The sequence below is a fragment of the Pteropus vampyrus genome, unplaced genomic scaffold (genome assembly GCF_000151845.1).
Source record: "Pteropus vampyrus isolate Shadow unplaced genomic scaffold, Pvam_2.0 Scaffold4, whole genome shotgun sequence".
Lineage (NCBI taxonomy): Eukaryota > Metazoa > Chordata > Mammalia > Chiroptera > Pteropodidae > Pteropus > Pteropus vampyrus.
Window position 1 is genome coordinate 12,842,093 of NW_011888785.1, and position 16,666 is coordinate 12,858,758.

The window sequence follows — 16,666 nt, forward strand, 5'->3', positions numbered from 1 at the left end:
TACCATTACTTACTCTACTTCTGCAGTTCCTTCTCCCTGAAATTAATTGTTCTTCGCTTCATTATTACCCCCAAATGTTTCTCCTTTTCATTTAAGAGTTTTAATGCTAGCTACTGTAGACTATAGAAAATCAGCAAAAAATAAATAAAAATAAAAATAATAAACATTGGAAAATTTCTTCAAATAACAAAAGTATTGAAAAGAGTTATTCCATAGTCTATATATAATAAAATGTAAATGATAGCTGTGATTCTCATTGCTCCAGTCCCGTCCTCAGAAATGGTTTCAGCCAGTGTTTGATCACAATAGGCACGCCTGCTTCGCATCTCACGCCCATGGAAGACATCTTTCATTGGGATGAGGTAGAATGGAGCCTCAGAATCCTCAATACAGCAATCTAGATAGTCACTACCAATAGATTTCAGTTGACCCTCAAGATATAACATATTTCTATTATGGATAATATCCTATTATCATTTTTAAAAGTTATCTACTATCAGAACTTCTTGACACTATGCTACCTTCACATGCCATTATTTTCTGCCACCTTCAAACTGTCTTCATTTTTTTTTCCCCCACCACTTTTCCAACACCTTCTTCTACTGCAAACTCCATTTTCTCCTATATTCAACTATGTTCCAGTCCTAGACATCTCTTTGTAGGCCACTGCATTGTCTTTTTGGATTAGAATTTGCCTGCCTGTACAGGCATACCTTGGAGACATTGCAGGTTTAGTTCCAGAATAAAGCAAGTTGTAATCACTTTGCTGGTGGAGGGTCTTGCCTTCGATTTGTAAAAAATGCAACATTTGTGAAGTACAATAAAGCAAAGTGCAATGAAGTATTTCTGTATTGCTACTATATTCCCTTGTTACATACACCTGCTGCCTGGTCTTTGTATCTTCTGTAGCCAGCACACCTATAAGTCTCTGTGTGGCAGGTCTGGTTTTATCAAGGTGCCCACTCCCATTCCCATCCCAACACTCACTAAAATACAGTGGGATTTATATCTGCCATTTTATAGTGGGATTTATAGCTGCCATTTTATTTTTGTTTTCTGTATGTTTCATGTCTTTTTTGTTCTTCTATTATACTTTTACTGCTTCAACATTAAATGAATATTTTATAACATCTTAATTATTTAATGATTTTTTTCACTTTTTTTTAGTTATTTCCTTTGTGGTTGTCTAAGGTTTACCATATACATCTTAAATAATCAGTCTGCTTCAGATTAATACTAACTTAATTCCAATGATATATGAAAATGTTACACCTATATAGCCCTATGCCCTTTCCTTCTTTTATGCTATTATTGTTATATATAAGATATCTATATATGTTACAAAGCCAGCAATACAATGTTGTAATTATTAGTTTATCTGGGAATGTCTTTATTTCACCTTCATTTCTGAAAGAAAGTTTCGTTAGATTCACATTTATTGGTTGAGTTTTTCTTTGAGCTTGTTATGTATGTTATCCCACTGTCTTCTGGCTACCATTGTTTCTGATGAGAAGTCAGTTATTAACCTTATTGGGTTTCCTTATAAGTGAAAATTCATTTTTCTCACATGTATGCTGATTTATTGACAGTATCCCACATCTCTCTGAATTCATTTTTCTTCATTCATTCTTTTTCTCTAGTCTTCAAATTGACTACTCTCTTATTGATATATCTTCAAGTTTGCAAATTCTTACTATTATGCCCTTCATTAAATTTTTTCAGTTGTCCTTTTCAAATCTAGAATTTATATTCAGTCCTTTTTTATAATTTCTGCCTCTTTATATTGATATCCTCTACTTGATGAAATATTGCAATTATACCCTCATTTACTTTTTCAATCATGGTTTCCTTTAGTGCTTTGAAAAAGCTCACTCTTTTCTTTCTCTCTGGTGTGTAACCACTACTTTGAAGTTTTTATCTGTTATATCCAACAGACTGGTTGCTCTCATAGAGAGTTTCTTTTGCCTCCTGTAAAGACTTGCCAGTTTCTTTGTATTCCTTTTTCTTTCTTTCTTTCCTTTTTCTCTTTCACTTTTTGTGGAAACTGACTATTTTAGATAATATGTTATAGTGACTCTGGGTACAGATTGATCCCCTTCCCCTTCCTCAGGGGTTGGTTATTGTTTGGTATTTGTTTGTTTGTTTGTTTAGTGACTGGACTGCTTTGGTCAAGTTTGTTCTTCCCTCTTCCTCTGATATTGCTCCTGGGAGGGTGCAGCCTTGGGCATGGACACTGCCATCCTGGAATATCGATCTTTTGTAGTCTCTTTAACTGTCCCTCTCCCAGACCACACTGAGCTGTTAAGTTCCACTAACAGCTGGCTGACTGCTCTGTTGTTTGCAACAATGCCGTGGGGCACAAATTTCTCCACAGATTGATTTAATTAAATTCATGTTCATTCACAGGGATAGTTTTTGAGATCAGTTTTTGAGATTTGCCTGATCCCAGGAAGGGTCTTCTTAGCTATTTGTTTCCCTGGTGCTGTCTGGTAAACTAGCTGACCTGTGGTTCAGCTTATATCTCAAATGCATCTATCAGTTGCCTCTTAATACCTCACACCACAACCTCCATTATTTTGAGGATGCCCTTAGGATTAAACTTGCCCATGCACATCTTTGGGATGAGATTCCAAGCTTTTTTTTATGGACTGCTTCTTCTCCTAGGCAAAATATCTGAGCCAAGACTCTAAAGCTAGGGGAAGGGACAGTGGCATACTTCTCTCTGAGTAACACTTCTGCTCTCAGAGCTGGTGCTTGGCAAAGTGGGGTGCTGCTGTAGCCTCTATCTGGCTTGCCTCTCCCTGAATGGAACCTCCGCTTTACACATGAACTTGGGATGAGGGTGATTGGGGCTCCAGTATTTTTATCATGTTGAACCCAAGGTAAAGTTGCCATCCTTCAAGTCAGGGCTGGGCAGAAGAAGGGAATACCTACCTCTCAGCTGCACTTGCTTGGAACTCAGGCTCCGAACTCAGGTAGCTAGGGGCATAAATGCTAATGCCCTGCCCCTCCCAGTAAGAAAGATACCATAGCCCTACAACTGGGAGCTAAGGGAGTGGCACCTCTGTGAACCTGTTTTTGATGTACCTGTTTGAAGTGGAATTTGCTTCTAGTTGAACTGGGAAGAGGAAGAAAATGAGTGGGCTGTGGTTTCAATGCCGCAGACTCTTCCTGTTCTTACCAAGTTTTAGTATGTTTCCTTGAATAGATAGTTTTTTCATTTGCTGTATGCCCTTGGGACCATTTCCAGAGACTTAAAATAGTTTTTTTGTTTGTTTTTTGGTTTTGGTTTTTGTTTTTTTTATAATTTTTATTAGTTTTCCTGGGAATCAGATCCACACAGTTCCCCATGTTGCCATACTGACAGCGGAACCTTTCCATACTTGTTTAATTAGTCAACATATCAACTGTAATTCTCGAGGGAATGAAAGGTTCACTACCCTTCAGTATTCTGTAATCCCTGTGTTTTCTTGACTATATCATGGATCAGGAGAAATGAATGGAAACAACATCCTCTTTGTTTTGGTGTACAGTGGGAGTTATATTTGAAAATTATTAATGTGCTTTTTATTTGTCTTCCTGAACATAGTTGTCTTCACTCTAGTCTACCTAGGGCATTCATTTGCTAGGAGAAAGATTAGTATTTGATACAGAAGAATGAAAATAAAACAGCTAAAGAATCAGTTTCCATCTAAAAAAAACTGGATTTTGAAACAGTAAGGTGAAAGCTAGATTTAACTGAGAGAGAAAAGATACTCTAAATTCCTTTTTCTTACCATTTAGAATGTCGAAAGATCATTTTAAAAAAAGAAAAAAGAAAAACCTTCCCTCAATCGATGGAAAAATTAAACAGAGGAAGTTATTTCCATATAAATGGCAAGAAAAGGAGCATTTAGGAAAAAGAGAAATTTTCAGATAAATCTAGATATCCACTTTCTGGAGAGAAGCATTGGGAAGGATGGCGTGTTAAACAAGTGAGAGAGGCATGAGCACAGGGACCCTTGAACCACATTCTTTGTCTGGGAACCTAGGAGGAGACCATTATGCAACAGGTCTCATGCCCAAGGCAACCCAGCCTCACTGGGGTTGGTCGGCATGACAAGACAGAGAGAGCTGGTGAGTGCTTGTGAACCTCCTTTAGATCATATGAGGCATGGACACTGAACTGACTCTGGCGTCATGCCTGTCCTTGACAGTACGCTGGCTGACTTCTGCAGCTCTGCCAGGGGTCTGCTGTGGTGGAACAAGGGATTAGGTGGCAGGAGCTGGGGATGAGCTCCTAGCCCACGGGCTGGATAGAGAACAAGGTATTGATTGACTCAAAGTCTGAAGATGATGAAAGCTGAGAGGAGACCAAGTCACCAAAAGGGAAATGGCCCATGCTCCCTAGGAACACTACCAAGCCAAAAGAACAGACACAAGTTTGTCAGCTGCATGCTGTAGCACTGGGTGCCAGAGCCCAGGTGGGCAAAGACCATTATATGAGAGAGCTGCAGAAGTCAGCCAGCATACCGTCAAGGACAGGCATGACGCCAGAGTCCCTCTTACCCCTCCCCACGTCCCCAATGCCATGAGATCATGGAAACCTCACCTCTTGTCCCTCTATACTTGGATCTTAGGGAGAAAACTAGGTGAGAGTGAGGTTCCATGAGAATTTGAGCATTTCCACCCTATTATAACAAAACATACCAACGGAGTCTGTTTAAAACAAGAGATTGAACTAAGGTTGTTTGTTTTATACATTTTTCCTATTTTCCCCTGATAGCCAGTAGTGTTGTAGACAACGGAAGACAAAACAAGGAGTTATATTTTCTTTGCACTTCTGATTTTAAAGTTGAGTAAATTTTGTAGCAACATCATAAGTGCAATAATGTATGAGTGTGCTAGACACATAATAAATATAATTTCCTATAATTTTTCTCTTTATATTTCCTTTTTTCTTCTCACACCAGAGTGAGCATCTTTTAAACATATTTTTTTTGGCTGTCCAACATCCACACAATTTTTTTTTGGAGGGGAGTATATAAAAATAGATCACAGTAGAGTCATAGCCTCCCCTGACATTATGGAAGTTGAGTAGAGACAGTTATTCCTGTACTTGGCTCCTCATAGCTAATGCTGGGCATGTAACCTAGGCCCAGCGAGTGGACTTTTACACCACTGTTTAAATCTTGAGGGAGCACTGGCGAGATGCCAGGAGAGGCAGAGGTTTTCAAGACAACAGTGAGTACAGAGTTCAAATCCTGAGCATAACAGTGGCTGCCTATGACAAGAAGTCCAGAAGGTTCAGGTCTTCTTACCAGGCTGAACAAGTTCAGTGGCATGACCTTGCTGTGTTAGCTGCTGTCTCAGTCGGCTTGGCTGTCAAAGGAAAATACCATAGACTGAGTGCCTTAAACAAGAGAAATTTATTTTCTCACAGTTCTGGAGGCTGGGAAGTCCAAGATCAAGTTACCAGCCTATTCAGTGTCTTGTGGGAGCTCTCTTCCTGGCTTGTTCACGCCTCCACACTGTGTCCTCACATGGCCTTTCCTTGTTGCATGTGGAGAGACAGATCTCTCTTCTTCCTCTCATAAGGCCATCAATCCTATCAGAGTAGAATACTACCCTGATGACCTTATTTAGCCTTCATTACTTCTTATGAAACCTGTTTCCAAATGCAGTTGCATTGGGGGTGAGGGCTGCCTTTTTTCCATTTCTGACCTAAATCTCTAACTTTTCATCAATTCTATCAAGTATCTCATATCTTTCCCACAAATCCCTTTTCTGTTTAAATTAAGTAGAGTTAGTTTCTATTATTGGCAACCATGAATTCAGACTGGTATAGAAATTGCTATCAAAAGACAGTCACACGGGGAATTGGTCCTGGTTATTTATCCTAATAGGGGCTAAAGCAAATGAAAATTTAGTAAGAGTTCAGGAATGGTAACCTGCCAGCCGTAACAAATAGCTAGATGATTTCTCTTCTGTGGCAGTCTTTAATGAAGTATCCACAGGAAAGAAGGATTTAAGGGATCAAATTGTCACTGCATTGAATAGTGTGAATGGCATGAAGAATTTAAAGATGCTAGGGTGAGGTGGCAGCTTCAAATGGGACTAGACAGCTTGAAGAAGAGATGACAAGCTCAAATTTCAATATTCTAGCTCAAGGCCTAGGCCCAGGGAATTTGCTGGTTGTGATAAATGTCTATGTAAATGTCTGCCAAAGTCAGATGCAAATTCCAAATTCTGTTCCTGACTTTATGCCATTGAATTGCCAGTCTCACCAACGTACTTATGTAAAAGTGACAGTGCTGATTGGGAAATAACAGAAAACTGAATTCGGAGAAGATATGAAGGCCTGCACGTACTCCCAAACCACATTCTATGCTAAACTTTGCTTGACATCCAAAGAAGAGCCACCTCATTTCTCTTTGTGTCTTCATCATCTTACATCAGGGTTGAGCCAGCTCTGTGATTCTATTAATAGACCTTGATCATCTTACCTACAACGCAGGGCATCATATCAGCAGGACCTGGAAGATAAGCTGGATTGGTACCTTTAATATCTTGTTAAGACATAGATAGGCTAGAGGATGAGAGAAAAATATTTGAAAACATAAGGACCTGCTACTTTAGGAAAGTTTCTATGGGTCTAGCAGTAAATGCCAAAGTATAGTGCAAACATCTTGTTTCTTCAATGCTGAGTCATAGTGCTTGGTGGGCCATGTTGGCTTTTGCAGACAACATAGTCAAAATCTGCATGTATTTATTCAATCCATTTAACAAGTAATTCATATGGCTTCTAAGTGGCTAAACTATTTAGACGTTATAGTTAGGTGATTCAGTGATGCCCAAAGTGTCTGTGGCAAAGCTCTAAAGGAAATTATAGAAGAGGTCCTAGATTTTAGAGCAATAGTGTAGCCACTTCATTATGTTACTATTCTTTTGAGACATAGGTGTTGGTTTGTCACTGAACCCAATAGAGATTAAAAGCCTTCTCTTCTGGAGTATCAAGACTGGCTAGACTGTAGGCCAATATCTTTAATGTCTAACCCAAATCAAGAAAAACAGGTTTTTTTAACCAGAACATTTTGACTATTTAACACAAATAATATCTGAAAAATAATACCTGAAATGTCTATATTCCTTAGGTAGCCTTTTTTTTTTTTTTGGTCTTTCAAGAGTCTTGCCAAGATGATACGAGATTAACATTGTGTAAAGAAAACTAATCTCCCAGGATAGGATCCCTCAATCCCCAAGCTTATTAACATGGGCCTGGAGGCTCTACAGTTTGTTCTAAAAGAGGATTAACACTTAAACAAGTGTCAAAGGGGAAATAGCAGGCGTATTTCAAGGAAGCAAAACACGGCAAATGTCAATCTGTCTCAGGAAAAGTGTCAGTTCTTATCTAAGAAGCAGAAGCTAAAAATAAGAACAGTATGTGTCAGCTTCACTAGGGATTTTTAATTGGCATCCAGATGCCACCACGGCTTGTCTCCAAACACGCGGCTGCTTTAAATAACAAGTTCAGAGAAAGAGTATAAGGTCCAGGAAATTGGGAACCAGTTGAAGAGCTTGAGTCAAGGTTATAACACCGCAGCCTGTTTTCTCTCATTTCATCTCTAGGTGTTTCAGGATTGGCTTTCATTAGGGAATTATTTTATATTTCTAAGAACTGCTGGATTTCAAATTTAAGGTTCCAAATAAAAATTCCACTTAGATTCTTTGGAAAATTTTGAACCAAAGAATTATGCTCCTAGGGCCACCAAGATGTAGGAAGATTTAGAATTCAACTGTCAGCAGTTTAGGACTCAAATCTTAATCCTGATCTCTCCTGACTTCATGTAGTGGAAGAGGGGAGAAGGGAGCGGCAGAGGTGCAGATACCCAACCAGGAGGTCATACGTGGTCTTCGGCAGTCCTTTGGGCAGCATGAAGACGGAGTAGAAGGAATGAATATCTCAATGTGTAAACCATGGACTGTGAAAGAAGAGCCTAGAGGGGTTCCCACAACTGCCTCTGGGATGACAGGATGAGCCTTATTTTGAACTTGCCCTGCTGAGGGTACAACTTTGCTCTGTCCAATCATTTAACAAGTGTTATGGATGACCTTGGATTCAGCTGGCCTCACAGAAAGAAGGAGTTCTTTACAAGTACGAGAGGTCTTCTCACCCCAGCCCCTCTGCCCAGCCAGGGCAAAGTGAAGATCAGGCTGGTTTTGTGGGTCTTTGCATCTGAACCTGTGCAATTAGACCCGAGCTGTCCAGTACAAAAGCCACCAATCGATGTGGCTATTGAACACACGAGATGTAGCTAAGGCAACTAAGGAGCTTCATTTTTACTTTTAATTGATGTAAGTTTAAAATTAACAAGTGATATTTGATATAATTATTTAAAAGCTTTTAAATATATTTGGAATGACAGTAGTATATGAATCTACATTTTTTAAAAATTATATTATCATGGTTTATTTCTTTATTGACATTTAATATTATTTTGTATTATGAATCTATATTTTCAATTGTAAATTTTATGGAATCTTACGACAGTGCAAGTATTTCCAATGAAAATTTAGTAACTGAATTGGGATATGCTGTTAGTATAAAATATAAGCCAGATTTTGAAGATTTAACATAAAAAAAGAATGTACCAAAAAGAAAGAATGTACAATATCTCACTGATAATTTTTATACTGATTAGCTATTGAAATGATAATGTTTTAATGTATTAGGTTAAATAAAACATTATTAAAAATAAAAATGGCTCATTATGTTTCTATTGAACAGTACTGAACTAGACTATTCTGGGCAACTGTCTCTATGCCTGCAGCTTCTGTATTGAGTATATGCTGGAGAGAATGGGAACCAAGGTAGAAATTCTCCTTAACCAGCCAAGAAAATATTTTTTTTAAAAAAATGCAAAGGTGAAACAAGAGCCTTCCTTGGCCGCCTTTCTGCACACCTGTTCCAAACTCAAAGTAGTTTAAATAGTATCTCTGCACAGTAGAAACTGGATGACTGCTTTGCTCTATCCTGGGCCAACCCAGGCTGCCTCTGTGATTTCTCCTTTAGTTTTCATAACTGTGTCACGTTCATGGGCAGGCTTGCCTGCATCGGCCGAGGAAGTGAAACAGAGGCTTGGCTAAACTCCCGACACAATCTTGCTCTCACAACTTTTCCTTAAAAAAAACATCAAACCTACATAGCCTTCATGCGTGGATCATCCTCCATCCTCCCTGAAATACAATGAGCATTTCGTCTTCCTTCTTTCTTATTTCCCAGGATCACCTCATTCTTCATCTCTTCCAGTGATATCTATTGAGCCCTTCCTTTGTGCCAGGCACTTCGTGGGGCATAGAAGTAAAGAACACATGCCATGCCCTCAAGGAGATCACAGTCTAAAAGGCAGACATTTGAAAAATAATTACATACAGTGTGAGAAGGAGACAATGGACAGTGCCCCTGGTGTGAGGAGGGATGTCTACTAGAAGAGAAATTACCAAGGAGCTGACCCTTGATTGTGGTCCTGAAGGAAGGGAAGCAGGAGAAATGGCATTCCAGGCACGGAGACAGTATGTGCCAGCAAGTGCAGGCGTGAGGTTGCACGGCACCTTGGAAAATGCAAGCAAACTGGTCTTTCTTGGATATAAGAAATAAGATATGAGAGGGAAGTGAAGGGATGTGGGTAGCCAACACGAGGAACGAAGTTCCCATTTATAAGCTATCATGACGAGAAGAGGAAGATCAGAGAACTCTTCAAAACTATGAACAAGTTGTCTTAAGTTTCCTCCTCCTCCCTCCAGATTGGTTTACATCTTTCCAACAAGTTAAGAAATTCTCATTTTTCCCAGGGGTCATTACGGAACCTGGAGTTTCTAAGATGTCCGGCATTATCTTTGTCATTCAACAGCATTTGTTAGGTGCCTGTTATGAGCTAGTCGCTTAGCCGCTATAATAAAGATGTAGGAGACTCAGTTCTTAACTAACCTCAGGACCTCATGGTCAGTTCAGGGAGACAGTAATAAGAGGCAAGGCAGAGGTAGTTTGGTAGGAAACTATATTTTTTTTCCTTTCTACGACGTGGGAATATAAAGCATGTGTTTAAAATGTTATGGAGTAGAGAGATCCAGCTCTCCCTGAAATCAGTGTTTCCTATTCTCAGCCTTCTTTCTTTGCAACTACTGATCTAAGTAGAGAGGCAAGTTCTAAATTTGCATTGGAAAAACAGTGTTCATGCAGATGTCGTTCCTAAATCTTCCTGGTTTAAATCATTCCCTGAAGTGTTTCTCGTAACAGGTCATTATGATCACAAATTAAGAGGCTGTTCATTTTAGTACATAGTGGTGAAAAAGGCTTGAGCTTGGGTAAATCCCAGGTACCTTCCCCTTCATTTAAAAAAATAAAATGAGAATACATAAAAAACAGAATGCGTAAGAACTCCATTGGATGTAGAACAGATCAATGTTCTGAGATCATTAGCTTAAATATTATTAAATTTTCCATAGTCCCATAATGACTTAAAAAACAATTGTCATTCCTTTACATACTACGGGAAATAAAGAGATAAAGTGGATCTTATAAACTCCACAGCTTTAAATATTATCCACCCAAGAGCCTCATTGTGTCATAAAATTCAGTAGTTCATTGTGTCCTGCCTCTGAATGGCTGCGGTTGTCATGAAAACATTGCCATGCTGAAGACCCCAAAGTGGAAGCCAACCGAAACGTGTCATGCGGTAGATCCTTGCTGTCAGCTGTCTGCTGCTGCCCCTGCCTCTCCCTCTGCCACCTCCCTTCACATAGCAGGTGAAAGGTGAGCACTGAGCACCCTCATCAGCCAGATAGCTGGGGAACTCCAGGCAGCCGAAAGTCAAGGAATAGTCTGTGGTGAAAGAACAATTTGCTGAACCCATATCCAAAGTTCTTCCTTCTAAACCCACTGGGGATTGCTTTAATGTCTAGAGCAACAATAGCTAGTTTTGAGTTCAAGTCTGCATTGTGGAATCTGAACTACTGAAATACAATCACCACAAAAAGCTCTGTGAGTCTTGTTAACAAAACAGAAAGTACTTCTGCCAATAGCTAAGAAATAAATTCCTTCTTTCCCGCTGCTTGGACCACAGCATAATGAGAGCTCCCAAGCTCTCTTCGCAGTAATAAAATGGCATATACAGGCTTTTCCTTTTGATGTATTCCAGTTTAAAAGTTTAGAGTTGATGCCTGTTCATCCTTAATTTATCTTCCCCTGTAAATATTTCTGTATGATTGCCAATATCTGCAGTCTACAAATTTTCAAAAAAATAATTCACTCCTTCTCCTATTTCAGTTGTATAACTTTATGTTATGAGTCAAATTTTAGGCTAAATAAACATACCTCAGGCTACAGCTCTGCAAATACCTCTGGCAGCAAATTAACTCAGACAAATGTTTGGGTTGGGTGGTGAGGCTGTTTTTTAACGATCTTCCTGATCTGCCTGGAGGTCCAAGGATAGACTAGGTGAACTACCGAAGGCTTTTTTAACTTTGCATTTTCTGCCACATTAATGTACTGGTCTCACGTTTGTTGCAGTGGGTGGTTTAAAATTTCACCACCAGAGGGTGCTACTTGTTTGTGTCTAAAATTCATTTCAATATCGGACTTGAAAAATAAAGGCCTTGCTACCAAAGAACCATCCAGGATGGCCAGCATTAGGGAGGAAAGGTTTTCGGGAAGCTGGCAGGCAGCGCTCTACCTAAGGAATCAGATTTCATGTTGCTTATGTGTGTAGAACCAAAATTGGAAAGCTCTACAGTTTGCACAAACCAAATTGTACTGATTTACATATTTTCTGTAAACCAAGTAGGAAATGTGAAACATTTTTCATTCTTAAGGCTTTTGTGCAGTATTTACTACATAACAACAATGAGACCAGAATTCTGACATCCTCTTCATCACACTAAACAATAAAATAACATAAAGTAAAAAGAGAATGGGCTTAGCTTTAACAATAATGCTATTCTCAAACAATGAGACCTTCGCTTATCCTATTTTAAGTATACACATATCCCTCTTCTGCTTTGGTCTAATTTTTGACTTCCAGGAAGCATTTTGATTTATCAACTTCAACTTCTCTTATCAGTGTATTGTTTTTGATCCACTAAGATTTGCATGTGGATTTCCCACTTGATGTTTTCCGGTATGTATGAAGTTCAACTCTCATTCACCTAGGCTGAGCTTCAATTGAAATCTTTTTAATTTGTTGTAAGAAACTCTAATGTGTTGTCTTCTAAATTGGCAAAGCAAATCATGGGTCAGCAAAGTTTTTCCGTCAAGCATCAGGTTATATAGTAAAGATTTTGGGCTATGGAAGCCATAAATTCTCTATCACAACTACTCAACCCTACCTTCATAGCCAGAAAGCAGCCATGTAGAAATGAAAAACTGGATGAAGCTGTATTCCAAAACGGGTGAGAAATAGGTGATAGGCTGTAGTTTGCTGACTCCTGCAAATGATGAATCTTAACATACACACTCTTCTTACTGATAAAATCCAGAAAAGTTTCTGTCACATCACCTTTTGGTGATCATCTCCCTCCTTACACAGTTTGACAAAGTGTGACCTCACTAAGTCATCCGCTATAAATTCCCTGGGTTCTTTGGAGGAGTACCAATGGGTTCCCTCGCCACAGTTATCAAAGTCAGAGCCAAAGGAGCCCTTAAGCCTTCGGCGTGTCACTGTTTGCATCCTGTGAAGATCTGTTATTGTAGGACACGAAATCAATAAGAAGGATGTGACTCTGGCAATTTCTCCAGAGATCACACGGGAAGTAAACAAAAGACACAGTTCACCTTCAGACTGATGCGTAGCCAGAGGAGTCTGGGTCTCCTTGGAGTAGGACACCACTTCCCTGGGCAGGAAGTCCACTTGGGTAACCTTCGATACGCCCAGCTTATGCAGTCTTCGTCTGTAAGTAACAAAGGACAAATGCTTAGAGAGGGAAGGTATTCCTTGTAGAAGAGCTATCAGAATTAAAACAAAGGACTGAAACAAACGAACCCCAAATACCCTTAGCTTCCAGTACAAAGGTCATGGACAGGAAGTAGAACTGGCCCTAGGCTGGAAGTCAGGACTGCTAGTCCACTTTGGCCCTAATTTGCTGCGTGATGTCAGATGGGTCCCTCATGCTGACCCTCAGTTTTTCTATCTGTAAAACAAGATCTTAGTCCAGCTCAGAAAAGACTCCTTCCATTCTGAGCATCTCTGATTTTGCTTGAGTTAAATTCATAAAGGGAATTTTCATTTATAATATAGGATTCTAGACTCGTAGGTGAAAGGGACAAAAGAGAAGTATGCTTCTCGAATGTGAGGAAAGAGAGATGATTCCTTAGTGAAGTTGCATGTTCTCTACAATAGCAATGAGGGGATCATATTCTAAGGCGGTGGGTGGGGTGGTATAACATGCCTCATTCCTCTAGAAAGGAACTAGCATAGATCAATCAGCACGTGAATTTGTTTAAAGACATACTGACATAGCCTAGGTGAGTGAAGAGGTCACTGGGCTAAGAGTGATAAAGTTTTGGCTTGGAATTAACGGTAACCATGTAAAAAAATCCTTTCTGGATATTTATGCAGCACGTCAAATGTTTTCAGATGCCTTTCACTTCTATCATATCATCTATCTTTCAAACACCTCTACGAGGCATATGGGCAGATGTTATCATCTCCATTTGATAAACGAGGAGAGTGAGAACGGGGCTAAAATACTGTCGGCCTGACTCCTGGTCCAGTGCTTTTTCTACCAACCCAAACTCCATCCTAAGGTCCTCAATGGTGATTTGTGAGTTACCACAACAATCTGAAGTGCCCTCCTGGGCCACCCAGAAAACATCATGGAGGCAGCATAGTCTGGTGATTAAGCACATAAACTCTAACTGCAGCACCTACCAACCGTGTGTAATCTTGAACGAGTTACCTAACCTCTCTGTGCCTCAGTTCCCTCATCCATAAAATGGAGATATTATCAGTACTTACAATTAAGATTGTTATGGGTAACATATATGTACCACAAAATATAATGCATATGCCACATAGATATTGTGTATATACATGTACATAATTTACATACATATATATCTTATAATAGTTTCTGGAACATTATTTTAATATGTAAATTTAGTATTAATATTGGACATATTCTATTTCTTAAAAATTTACAGGTCTAGAGTATGTGTGTGTCTCTGAGAAAGAAATAGAAAGGTAAACTAATCATTTAGCCAAAAGCCTACATTCCCTAGCTCTCTAGGATCAGTAGAAGCATACCCTATTCATATTATTGTTTTTAATTATTACTAGGAGATGGCACAGACTCATTATTTTTAATAGTAGTAATAATAAAATGAAAGTAAATGCATAGCACAGCTAGGAATTTCTATGCACAATTTCCCAAGTATTCTAAGAGAATAAATTTTTTTTTCTTTTCTGAATTATTAAAAACAACTGAGATGAGATCTAAGATATGAACAAAGCAGACACAAACAAACCAAGGCTGGTTTAGAGAACAAGCCTAGGGGCTGTCTCTGCAGCCCCAGTAAGTGTGACTATGCCTCCAGGCTCCACGCAAGCTTGGGCCACATTCGCCAGGAGTCTGAACCACAGAGTGTAAAAGAAGGTGAAGCTGGGCCCCCAGCCCTTCCACATAGGCTGCTCACACAGCATTATGGGAAAACATACAAAATGTACTAGAAACAAGATTACCAAACTAGGTAAAAGGCTCAAAGTATCAAAGAAATTCAGGTACTATTTTAAAGCCTTTTTGTGTCAGAAAAGAATGTTTTTCTTCATGAAATCGGACTTTCTTGAAGCATCTGAAGGAATAGACACCCAAGGTCTGCCTCAAGCAGACCTTGGGTGTCTATTCTCTTACTGGCATGGAGGGGTGACCCCTGGCATGGAGAGATCACCCTGGACCTTAGACTTTGATGGACACCTGGGGGAGATCCAAAGATCTCCATACTCCCACTAAGAGGTACCTATTTGTGCAGGCAGAGATTCCAGCACATCTTGCTAATGGGACATAAGCTGTAGGCCTATCTTCACGTGTGACCAGCAGCAGGCAGTGGACAACAGGAAGCTCATCTGTAATTTGATAATCCACTATGGCAAACTGAAACCAACTAGGGAGGCAGTATAGCATAATGGTTAAGTCATGTACTCATAGAAAGACTAGGTTCAAATCCCTGTTTTGTCACCAACCAGCCAAATAGTATGTGAAAGCTTTGGACAATGACAAACCCCTCTAAGCCTCACGTTTCTTATTTGTAAGATGGGGACATATCATAGTAATTGTGAAGATTAAATGAAGCTAATACTTATAAAGCACTCAATTTAGTGCCTGGCACATAGCAAGCTACTCCTGGTTCAAGCATTTTACCTTTAATTTATCCTTTTGACTGATCATAATAATGCTTATATTTAAAAAAAAAAAAATCAGACAAGGCAGATTTATAAATGTTCCAATCTACAGATTCTTTTAGATTTGAAGATAAATCTGCCAATAAAACATAAGAATCACACTCCTAACTTCTATGTATGGGCATATGGTTGTGTTGGCTGCTTGAGAATCCATTCGCCTTTTCTTTAACTAAAAGAATTATCACCATGAAACTTTTCAGTTTTCAAAACTTAGTTTGAAGAAGTGATCTTATTCCACTAAACAAAATATTTTCTTTTCTCAATAATTACTGAAAAGTTTCAACCAGTTCCTCATTGATGCTATCTATGTTTGTGAGTTCAGGTCCCAACTCAACTCAAGCCAACAAAAATAAATAAAAGTTTAGTTATGATCATGTGATTCTCTCAACATGCCAATCAGCTGATACATTAATAAACTTGTGGTTGTTCTGGCTTGAGGGTGATTCTGTCTCAAATGACTTGTAATTTTAAAGCAACTGCTTTGATGCTAATTATGGGGTACTGATAGATTACCACATCTTTCCATGCAATATCTAGATTGATTAAGTTGCATTTATAACAAATGATTTTATTCTTTGTGGCTATTTTGCCATTGTTTTAGTAACTGTGTCAACGCTTTTCATGTATTATTTTATTGTTATTAAAATTTTGCATAGTATTCCGATTTTATAGATGAGAAAACTTAGGCTCAGTGATGTTAAGTAATTTGCTCCAAATCACAAAGGTGACAGACCTAGGCCTTGGCTCTATCTATAGTCCAGGGCTATATTCTTAAAAACTGCGCTAGGTTGACCTTGCTCTGCTTTTTTCTAATGCCTCACATTCATTCTCTCATTGAAGCACAGGCTTACAACCTAAGATAGTAGAAGTCCAAGCCCATGTGCTCATTTTATAAGCACGAGACAGGGTTCCTGAGAAATAGCCATACCTGGGTCATTAAGACTTGATGGAAGGACCGTATTTCAAGGTAAGCACTACAGTTAACTGTCCCAGCTCTAGCTAGTTTAGAAAGGCTGGCCAGAAGGTGGCGACATTCGACGGCAAAGACCTTCCTCTTAGACCTGTTCTCCAACTCAGTCCTCACTTCTGAGTCTCTCCTGAAAGAATCCTCGGATCTGCATGTCTCAGCTGATCCAGAATCCATCCATTTACACAACCCCATGATAGAAACCTTCTTCGACTTCCCTAAAATACTCCTACAATTTAATCAGCTGACAAAATTATTTTATAACTAC

The 16,666-nt window shown here is 39.1% G+C and overlaps 1 protein-coding gene across 4 annotated transcripts in view; it reads right to left on the minus strand.

Annotated features, from left to right (window-relative positions):
* DYNC1I1 (dynein cytoplasmic 1 intermediate chain 1) overlaps positions 1-16,666 on the minus strand; it is a 258,394-nt gene that overhangs the window by 197,151 nt on the left and 44,577 nt on the right. For all 4 annotated transcript variants that reach the window (XM_011363367.1, XM_011363348.1, XM_011363357.1 and 1 more), the window contains one exon: positions 12,809-12,924. In XM_011363367.1, the coding sequence (XP_011361669.1) occupies positions 12,809-12,924 (116 nt within the window). The remainder of the gene's footprint in view (positions 1-12,808; positions 12,925-16,666) is intronic.